The sequence below is a fragment of the Battus philenor genome, unplaced genomic scaffold (genome assembly GCF_028537555.1).
Source record: "Battus philenor isolate CCGP_79_NKW_IND1 unplaced genomic scaffold, ilBatPhil1.0.hap1 SCAF_2, whole genome shotgun sequence".
NCBI lineage: Eukaryota > Metazoa > Arthropoda > Insecta > Lepidoptera > Papilionidae > Battus > Battus philenor.
The window spans coordinates 13,137,789-13,146,844 of NW_027181682.1; the positions used below are offsets into that span (position 1 = coordinate 13,137,789).

The window sequence follows — 9,056 nt, forward strand, 5'->3', positions numbered from 1 at the left end:
AAATTTTGTGTGTAGAATCTTCGCCAATTTAATGTCTCTATTCCCCGCGACCTCAAGAGCAAATACAGTCAAATTTCGACATATAGTTATGTTATGCGAAACAAAGGATATGCGATGGGAAACTTCTTACCTGGGACTAAGTAACAGATAGGCTCAAGATCTAAAGATTGTCTCACAATTGATACATCCAATGAAGGTCTTCTCAAAATCACCTACAAATCAGTCCGTCTAGAAATACCCAGTGTTAGAGAAATGAAAAGAAAAGTTAAAAAAGCCTGCTTCACGGCCACGACTGCTCTGTCAAAAACAAACCCATAAGAAGAAATTAAATAAAATAAAAAATTGTTTATATTTTTAGGCAATATTGAAAGTTTACACAGGCGTGCCTTAAAATCATAGACAAAATTCAAGCCATCCGTTATTTTTTCGCATCTCTACTTGAAATGTCAAAATGAACGAATTGTCGTTTGAAGTAAACAGTATGGATATTTGCTAGTTTAGTATTTAATAAAATATGGTCAAATTAATATAATCCAATAGCTCCCGATTAGTGAATATTTTAACAGCCGCAACATGTGGCCCATGTTATTAAATATGACCCGCGACGAATGTCGCCAGACGCTAAGGAGACTTGGTATATATTTAGTCTTATGGCATTCATTTTCCCTCCTATGATTTTCTTATATCGAACCCGCTCAATTATGTTGATTAGAAGTGATGAAATGTGTTTAAAGAGAACTTCTCGTAATATGCAGTTCATATTTTCAGAATTAGAAGCCTACTCGAAAATGATCAGTGTGTTAAGAGCACAAGGGGCATTAGAGGAGAATAGAAAAAAGTTGCTCGAGGAGCTGCGCGCGGTTTTGCACATAAGCAATGACCGCCACAGTGCGGAGGCGCGTCGCGTGTCCAACGATGAACTATTAGCAACCATTGCAGATCAGTAAGTTATATTTTAAATTTGTTTTTGCTTCTTGATTTATTTTTGTAACAATGCTTCTCAAAGTCAAAGATGGCAGATATGTTCAGTGTAACCAATTATCCTAAGTTTCATGCATCAAAATAATTTTATCTAATTCATTGGTGCTTGTTAAAAGATTTATGAAAATTTTTGACAAATATTTATTTTATTTTTTTCTCTTTGTCATTTGTTTATAGTGTAGATGTAGCTTTTTATTTATTCATGTAAGTTTTTGATAGTATGTTTTGAGGCTATCACATGAATTTTAAGGACATATTTGTCTTATTTAAATAATTATTTTTTATTCTAGTTTGACAGATAACCTAGAGAAACTAATTAACTGTACATAATTCTAAACATTATTTTTTATTCTTGTGATTACTTGATTGTAGATATGTTTCAATTCTATTAAATCTTTTTTGTACATTTATTTATTTACATAAAAGATTGATTGAGTATATTTCAAAGTTTTTAAAGAGAACCATTTTAAATAAACAAATACAATGTATTGTTAAATAAATCTAGTATTTGTTATTTAATTAAGTTACTAACCACTTTTATCATGATTATGTTCTATTTCAAACATTTCTGATTATTAATAAAACTATGAAATATTAACTTGTTATTATAATAAGTATAAGATTTGCAACTGAAGTCATTGTTTATGTTTAACTTTAAAACTTTCAAATAGTTTATTTATTTATTTTTAGGTGGTATTACAGATATTTGTTAAGGACCAAACTTTAGTGCATAAAAACTTTGTGTTTTCCGATTACATAATTTTGTCAAATCTACAAAACCTACTCTAAACTTTTTTAAATTGATTATATGGTATAGTTTGGTAGTCAGATCTATTATTGCTGATGTTGCTGTGTCTAAATTTCATTCTAGATATGGAGTTGTCAATTTATTTCCTTTTTTATAATCTACTTCTAATTCTATCTTTTGGAATAAGATGAAGATATTTTTTATTAACACCCATTTAATTCTTTTGTTTCTTAAGAGAACTTTTTTTTCTGTTACATAATTAAATTTTAGATGTGAGTAACTTACTATTATTACATATAATATTAATGTAAATAAACATGTAGTTACAATTAATGCACTTATTGTAGCAGAAAAATTAATGTTTTTATAAAATAGCATCATATAACCATTAATTAAAGTAACAGTCCAATCCTCTATAAATTATTTCACATGAAGTTTATAAGCAATGTCTTTTATTTCACAGGTTAGCCGGTCCAAATACAGGATTAGGATGGATCAGCGAAGGCAGGAGAAGGATACCATTGTTGCCACGAGGAATTCCACAAACCGCATACACAGAAATTGCAGATAAAGCGGCAGAAGCAGCTGCTTCCGAAAATAAGGAATTGCAAAGGAAATTGGAAGCTGAGAAACTTGTCGCACCAAAATCTAATGAGGAAGAACTTCCAAATCCTGAAGGTCAAACGGCTGAAAGTGCACTTTCAACAAATGAAGAAATGGACGAGTTGTTATATCCCCCTATTGCCATGGAAGATGAAACAATAAAAGTATTTTTTTGTTAATATGTCCTCCGTATTATAATAATTTAAATTTCTTGAACTACTAAATGGATAATTAAATTTTTCATTTTCAGATGTGGGAAACGGAACTGATTTGTCGGAAAAGAAAAGTTCCTGAGGGCGGTGTAATACCTGATGATGAAACTACGCCTGTCAAAAATATGAGGAACATACCAATTAATACAAATCAAAAACACCTTAACCTATCTCAAATATATTCTAAGTTCTCACAACCAGCTTCAAGTTAGTCATTTTAATTTATAGTTATTATTTATCTATGTATCTTTTTAATAACCAAAAAAATATTTTTTGCTGTCCAAATTGTTTGTTGGGATATAATACACTTAAGTTTGGGGCAACATGTGGCTCTTTAAGTTATATTTTTTGGTTTCAATTATTTGTTGAATTATTTCAATATTTAGAACTACATACTTAACAAACAGCTTTAAACAATTAATCATCAAATTTTAAAGAATTATTGATACAAGTTAAATAATATTAAATTCCATATTATACAAATTTATTTTTAAATTCAATACCCATTTTGTATTTTTGCGTATTTTTACAATAAAAATAAATAACTTTGCTTACTTATTGAACTCTATTGTCCTAAGGACATTAAGAAAGGCAGCCCCATACATGACTGCTCTGGATTGCCAATCTGTCTTGTCATGTTGTTAATTTACATTATTAATGTGTTGCAGGTAAATCTTCTGGCCAGTCAAAACACTCATATAATCAAGTAAGCAAAGTCTCAACAAGTAAATCAAATCAACCCAATACATCCAGATCATCACATAAACACAGGTCACATAAATTAAGTTCTAAGAGTGCTGTGCACGCAAAGTCTAACCAACGGAAATCGCAAGAACTACCAATGTCCCCTAACAAACAATTCAATCACAACCCGTTACAGTTGGAATACAGCGGGCCCCCCAACTCGTTTCAAGCGAGTTACGCTCAATCAGTCTTAGGTGGTAAGTCTAAATCGGAATTCGTGGATGAAATTAAACCTAAAGTTATGTCGTCACCGGGAATGGTGACCGACTCGCCGACCTTGCAACTCCTCACGCAGCCCGCGACGGTGCCGCACGAACTGGCCGTGTCCGACAACGCGCATCCGGACGACTCTGCCTCCCTACAAGCACAAAGCACTCCCGTGTCCAAACAAACCACCAGTGGAAAACCTTGCCAACTCATCATTAAAAAGCGCGGTGATGTACCCACAGATAAAAAAGTACAAATGTCAGAATTCAAAATATTACAAAAACCTTCAGAGAACGTTAAGATCTTATCCAGTCGACAAGTTGTGGTCGCTCCTAGCTCAACGCAAAAAGCCTTGAACACGGGTAAACTTGTTGCCACAAAAGTTATAGGTTCTGCAAATAAATGTAGAACGCCAAGTACACCCATAGTAACCGATAAAATGATTGTCGTGTCCAAACCGACGATGGAAAATAAAACATTAACTAATTCTAAAATAATCCTGACGTCAACTCCTAATACTCATAACAAAGATGGCCATGTTATCAGTACAAACAACGTAACGTCCAAAGTTTCCGAACATCTCACGCCCAAAGGCATCCCTGCCACAGACCTAAAGGTCTCTGCTAAAACGATCGTTTTAAATTCTAAATCCGGACAAAAAATGGTTGTGTTACCCGCCAAGGGTCGAACTAAACCCATTGGGGAAGTTCCGTTATTACAGATAAAGGGAGTACAGACTGCGATGAAATTAGTACCGGTTAGCTCCCAATCGCTTAATCAAGTCACTAAGTCAACTGCGGTGACAGTGGTATCCAAGCCCGCGACGGTCAATACGATTCCTTCCAATGCAAAAATAGTAGGCGTCGAGCCAATCAAAACGGCAAACCTTGCCGACATTGTCCCCGTGAAGGGCCTTGCTCCAGTTTCTTCCCCGAAAATAACAAACCCCATAGTACGGCCCGCGAGCTCCAAAGGCAGTTTAATAGTAGTACAAAAAGGTAGCACGATTGGCAAAGCATTAACGTTTACTAAGAATGGAAACGACATGTCCAAAATAATCATGGGCAAGAATGTCAATCAACTCTTACAAGCTTCTAAACCGGATCAAATGGAAGCAGACAAGTGTACCGGCAACGTCATAGTGCTAGAACTAAACAATGAACAGTCCGGCAGGCCAACGACCATGTCTGAAATATTAGACAGTCGCAACACCAGCTCGCCCCGTTCAACGGAATTTAAAAAAGCCCCTCATCAGCAAATTACACAAGACACCCCAGTTCTTTTCGAAAGCCACATGACGGAGGAAACCTGTAATCCTAATAGTTTAGACTCGACGACCGAGAGCATAGGAGATATGATGCCTCTGGAAGAAACCGGTCTTCCCATCATTCATAAGAGCAAAAGTAAAGCTTTCGATAAGAGCACGGAGGGCGGTAAAGACTCGTCTAGTGTGACTGACTGGGAAATGGAACTGGAGACCGTTTCCAAGGATAAAGACGAAGACGACAAACTAAATTCGCTGCATTTAGACCTCGGTATGTCCAGTGACAGCGACAGTGAGTACATTGTGGACCCCCACAAAAAGAAAAACAAACTTTCCGCCCCGGAGAGCATACAACGAGCGACACCTAGCGGTAAGTTTTGTTCTTAACATACGGTGTCGATTTTACGTAACGGGTGATGCTTTAATATTCGTGCAATTTTTAGGGGAGGGCAACGAAATGTACAGCGGGCCGGGTGCTCTGTCCCTAGCCACGCGTACTTTACTGAGTCAGTTGCAGGACGAGGGGTCTTCCAGCAACGACTCGTCGTTTGTGTCTCTCAGGTCCAAAATATCCGACAAGTTAAAAGAGTGCGATATCAAATTCGATAACACGGAGTCGGACGCGCTGACGAAAGCGAAGGAGAAGCTGTCCGAGAAAGTGGCGGATGCGAAATCGCTGCAGAAGAGGATAGATATATACAGCACAGCAATAACTACGTCCGAAATCAATTTAGACTCGTTTTCTTACTTAGACGAGAGCATGTTGGTTGGAGATGACGTGTTCTCGACGGAGAGCAAGCGCGAAAGTCGACGGACCGACGAACTGGACCAGCTCTGTCGGTTACACGCCGAAGACTCCGCCAACTCGACTGATTCGCAGAGTGTAAGTGAATGTTTGCCTTCAAATAAACCGTGAGCAATAAATTAGTATTAAAATTACATGTGGAAGTTTGGTTGAAACTGTCTATACAGTCTGAAATTAGGATAAGTAAGAACTTGTGAAGTGAAGTGTAACTTGACATAGGAGGAGCGCATCTATTTCGACTTAAGTCTAAACTGGTGAGGTTGTGGACATGTTTGTGTTATATGTTATGTTGTGTTATATGTCACGGGTGTGTTTAATGAAGAGGCTAAGAGTAGCAGCGGCTTCGATGTTAGGAGACGATTCCTGTTATGGCCCGCATGAACTAACTTGATATCCATTTTTTCAAAAGTGCATTTGTGAATCTAAACACCTTGGCATGTTTCCTCTTATTTGATACGATAATAAATTTTCTGTTTAACAACCCATATTTACTGAAGAAATAAACATCGCATTTATGTGCAATAACAGACAAATAGTACATGAAAAATGAAAATGTGTCAAAATATGTATTTTTAAAGTTTAGCTTAACTAATGAGCAAATGTATAACGGCCAATAAAAATTGCCGCTATTTAATATATTAAATTAAAATGTGTTGTAAATAGATTGTTAATGATTGTAATATTTTTTTAATAATGCTTTGTAATGTTTTTATTCTCTATAACCTTTTCATTTTAGAATATTACTTAGTTATACACACCACTGTATTTCTTTATAATTATTATAGTAGCAATATTGTTATTGATGAAATATATTTGTACACGAAGATAAAATCAAATACTGTTGACTATTAAATAAAATTATTTTGTTCTAAATTATACATAGCATTGATTCTCATAAAAAATTTACTTTCATTACATTTATGAGCTGAGTGAATAGGTGTTCTATTAAAAGATGTTATACTTTAAATTTTTACATGCAAATGAAGATGTTTGAATACTTGTTTATATCTATAATTCAATGTCACGTATTTTTATTTTGTATCAGTTTTTTAAGGTCCGGATTTTCTAGAAGTTTCAATGCATGGTTAAAATATAAAAATGTTGATAATTTGCTCGTTAGTTAAGCATTTGGTATGCACATATTTTGTATTATTTTTTATTTTACTTACATAACATTTGAATATATATATTCATATTTATAGTAAAATTTAGGCATGATTTAAAAGAACATAATACTCCCTGCAATGAATGTATGCTACAAGATTTATGGGACTATGCAAAACATTTAGTACAATAATAATTTACTTTGAAAAATTAAACAAAATCTGCTATACATTTACACAATGGTATAACTGGATTATTTTGCTTAATGGTTTCGTCCTAAGAGTAGATTTCAAGATTTAACGAATTTATAGGTGAATATGAAAATATTACTAATTGAATAATAATGACCACAGCAATGTTTAATTTGTAGTTCTATGTATATGTCGTATCAATTTAGTTTTATTTATTTAACATTATTGTATCCAACACAAGAGAATAATAATTATGAATAATTATACAATTTGGATATTTTTTTAGTGCACAAGTGTTAGGTTTATTTAATCACCTCATTGTATGTGGACATATCGAAACAATTCTAAATAGATTTATGTTCCGAATGATAATTCATTAAAATATTTTGCATAAAAATGTACAATGTGTGTGTTTAAGCTGGAAGCAAAAGTGCAATTGGAACATACAAAACTGAACTGTAATACGCTGTATAAATCGAAAGATTATTTTGAAGAGTTATTTATGTAAATTTTGAATATCAAACCAAGGGTTCTAGACACCATGACGGGCAAAGTTTTCTAACACAATGTGATGTCTAAAATATCAGAATTTACATTATTGGTTATAAGTATTGTAATAAAATTATACCTTTTAAAATATATCTAATACAATTTTTAAATGAAAATTTACAAGCACGCCGTTCAATTTATTTAATTAATGACAAATGATAAAATGTATCTCAATATTCATCAATACATCTGTTACCAAGTTGAGAAATGTGTAAATATTATCGTCTAATAACAGAAACATTTTTTGTATAAATTTGTTTTATTACTCATTACATATAAGGTATTATTTTTTAATTGATATTGCAAATATTAATAATTGTCATGTTTTAATCTATTAGTAAACAATGTTCGTACTGTGACGCACAAATCAACATAGTCGTTTGTTTCATTATTATTTTGTGTTAATTATGAATTACTTTATTAAGGTAGAATAAGATTATATTTTGCTTTAAATATGTAGTCAAATATGTTACATAGTTTTCATATATATAGCAAAGGGTTATGTAGCAGGATAATAACATAAATATATCCATTGTTATATACTAGAAAAATGCTTTGCCTTACGTACTTGCAACAATGCGACGTGTTTTACACTAAAGAACACCTATAGAGTGACTGTATATATGATACGATTTTACTTCAACATATTATCATTAAATCGTTCTTAACAACAAGCTTTGTATCTCCAATTTTTGGTGACACGCAATAACGAGGTATTTATCACAATAAAAACCTAAATCTTATCTCTATATAAACAAGGACCATAATCGTAGTGACAAATTATTTTTTAGTGTACAATTTTTATGTATGCTATTTGTTAATTATATTAATATTGCTTTCAAATTTATTTTTCAATTAGCATACGTAGCAGACAGACAGCGCGACAAGAGAGATTTCCAATGCATTTTGTCGTATTTTATTATAGTTATCCCAAGAACTAAATACTCAATTAGTGTGACGATAAATCTTTTTATGTGGTGTTTTTATGTGGGACGTATATAACGAAATACAACGTAACGTGATAATTGTAATAATTGAAAAACTATTACGGCGTCTTCCAATGAATTGGTACAAAGGTATAAGAAGTAAGTTGATGTAGTTTCTCATTAGATATTTTATTGACATTGGCCGAAAAATGACATAGAAAAATGTCATGTTTTTTGTGAAAACCTGTAAAAAACACTTTAAGGTCGTAGTAGAATCAAGTCATGCCTTTGACATGTAAACAAAGACCAAAAATCTTATTAAAAATTAGAAGAAACTAAAAACTGGCAATGAATCACAGAATAATGATTTTTTGGATAATAAAAAAATGTTGCACACCTTTTTAAAAATAGCGACGCGTAAATGCATGTTGACTTTTATCTCTAATTGTCACATCCACGTTTTAAAAAAAATTCGGTTGAAAAGCGCTATACTAACTCTGACCTACGAATATAGGGTAGCTCGGTTCATATTATGTATAAATATGAACGAAATTTCCAGTAAATGCTCTACATACTCTAGAAGGTTCCTTACTAAAAGAGCAAGTGGTTAGTATTAATTACACTTTTTTTAAATCGTGATGGAGGAAGCTATCTATTGAATACCCCAGCGGCTATTACAAGTGATAAACGTTTGTATGGCCATGGCCGGAAAAAAAGTATAG

At 33.1% G+C, this 9,056-nt stretch overlaps 1 protein-coding gene across 1 annotated transcript; it reads left to right on the top strand.

Annotated features, from left to right (window-relative positions):
- The first annotated feature begins 462 nt into the window (after window positions 1-462).
- LOC137922007 (BRCA2-interacting transcriptional repressor EMSY) lies at window positions 463-7,675 on the top strand. Its single transcript, XM_068764825.1, has 6 exons — window positions 463-634; window positions 769-943; window positions 2,193-2,496; window positions 2,583-2,751; window positions 3,213-5,129; window positions 5,203-7,675. Exons 1-6 carry the CDS (start codon window positions 574-576, stop codon window positions 5,673-5,675), a joined length of 3,099 nt encoding a protein of 1,032 aa, XP_068620926.1. The 5' UTR covers window positions 463-573; the 3' UTR covers window positions 5,676-7,675.
- Window positions 7,676-9,056: the final 1,381 nt, after the last annotated feature.

Excerpts from the sequence above, each read along its gene's own strand:
- LOC137922007 (XM_068764825.1), top strand. The coding sequence starts at position 574 with ATGTGGCCCATGTTATTAAATATGACCCGCGACGAATGTCGCCAGACG. Across the intron at positions 2,497-2,582 it reads TGGAAGATGAAACAATAAAA|ATGTGGGAAACGGAACTGAT; the intron begins GTATTTTTTTGT and ends TTTCATTTTCAG. Across the intron at positions 5,130-5,202 it reads ACAACGAGCGACACCTAGCG|GGGAGGGCAACGAAATGTAC; the intron begins GTAAGTTTTGTT and ends TGCAATTTTTAG.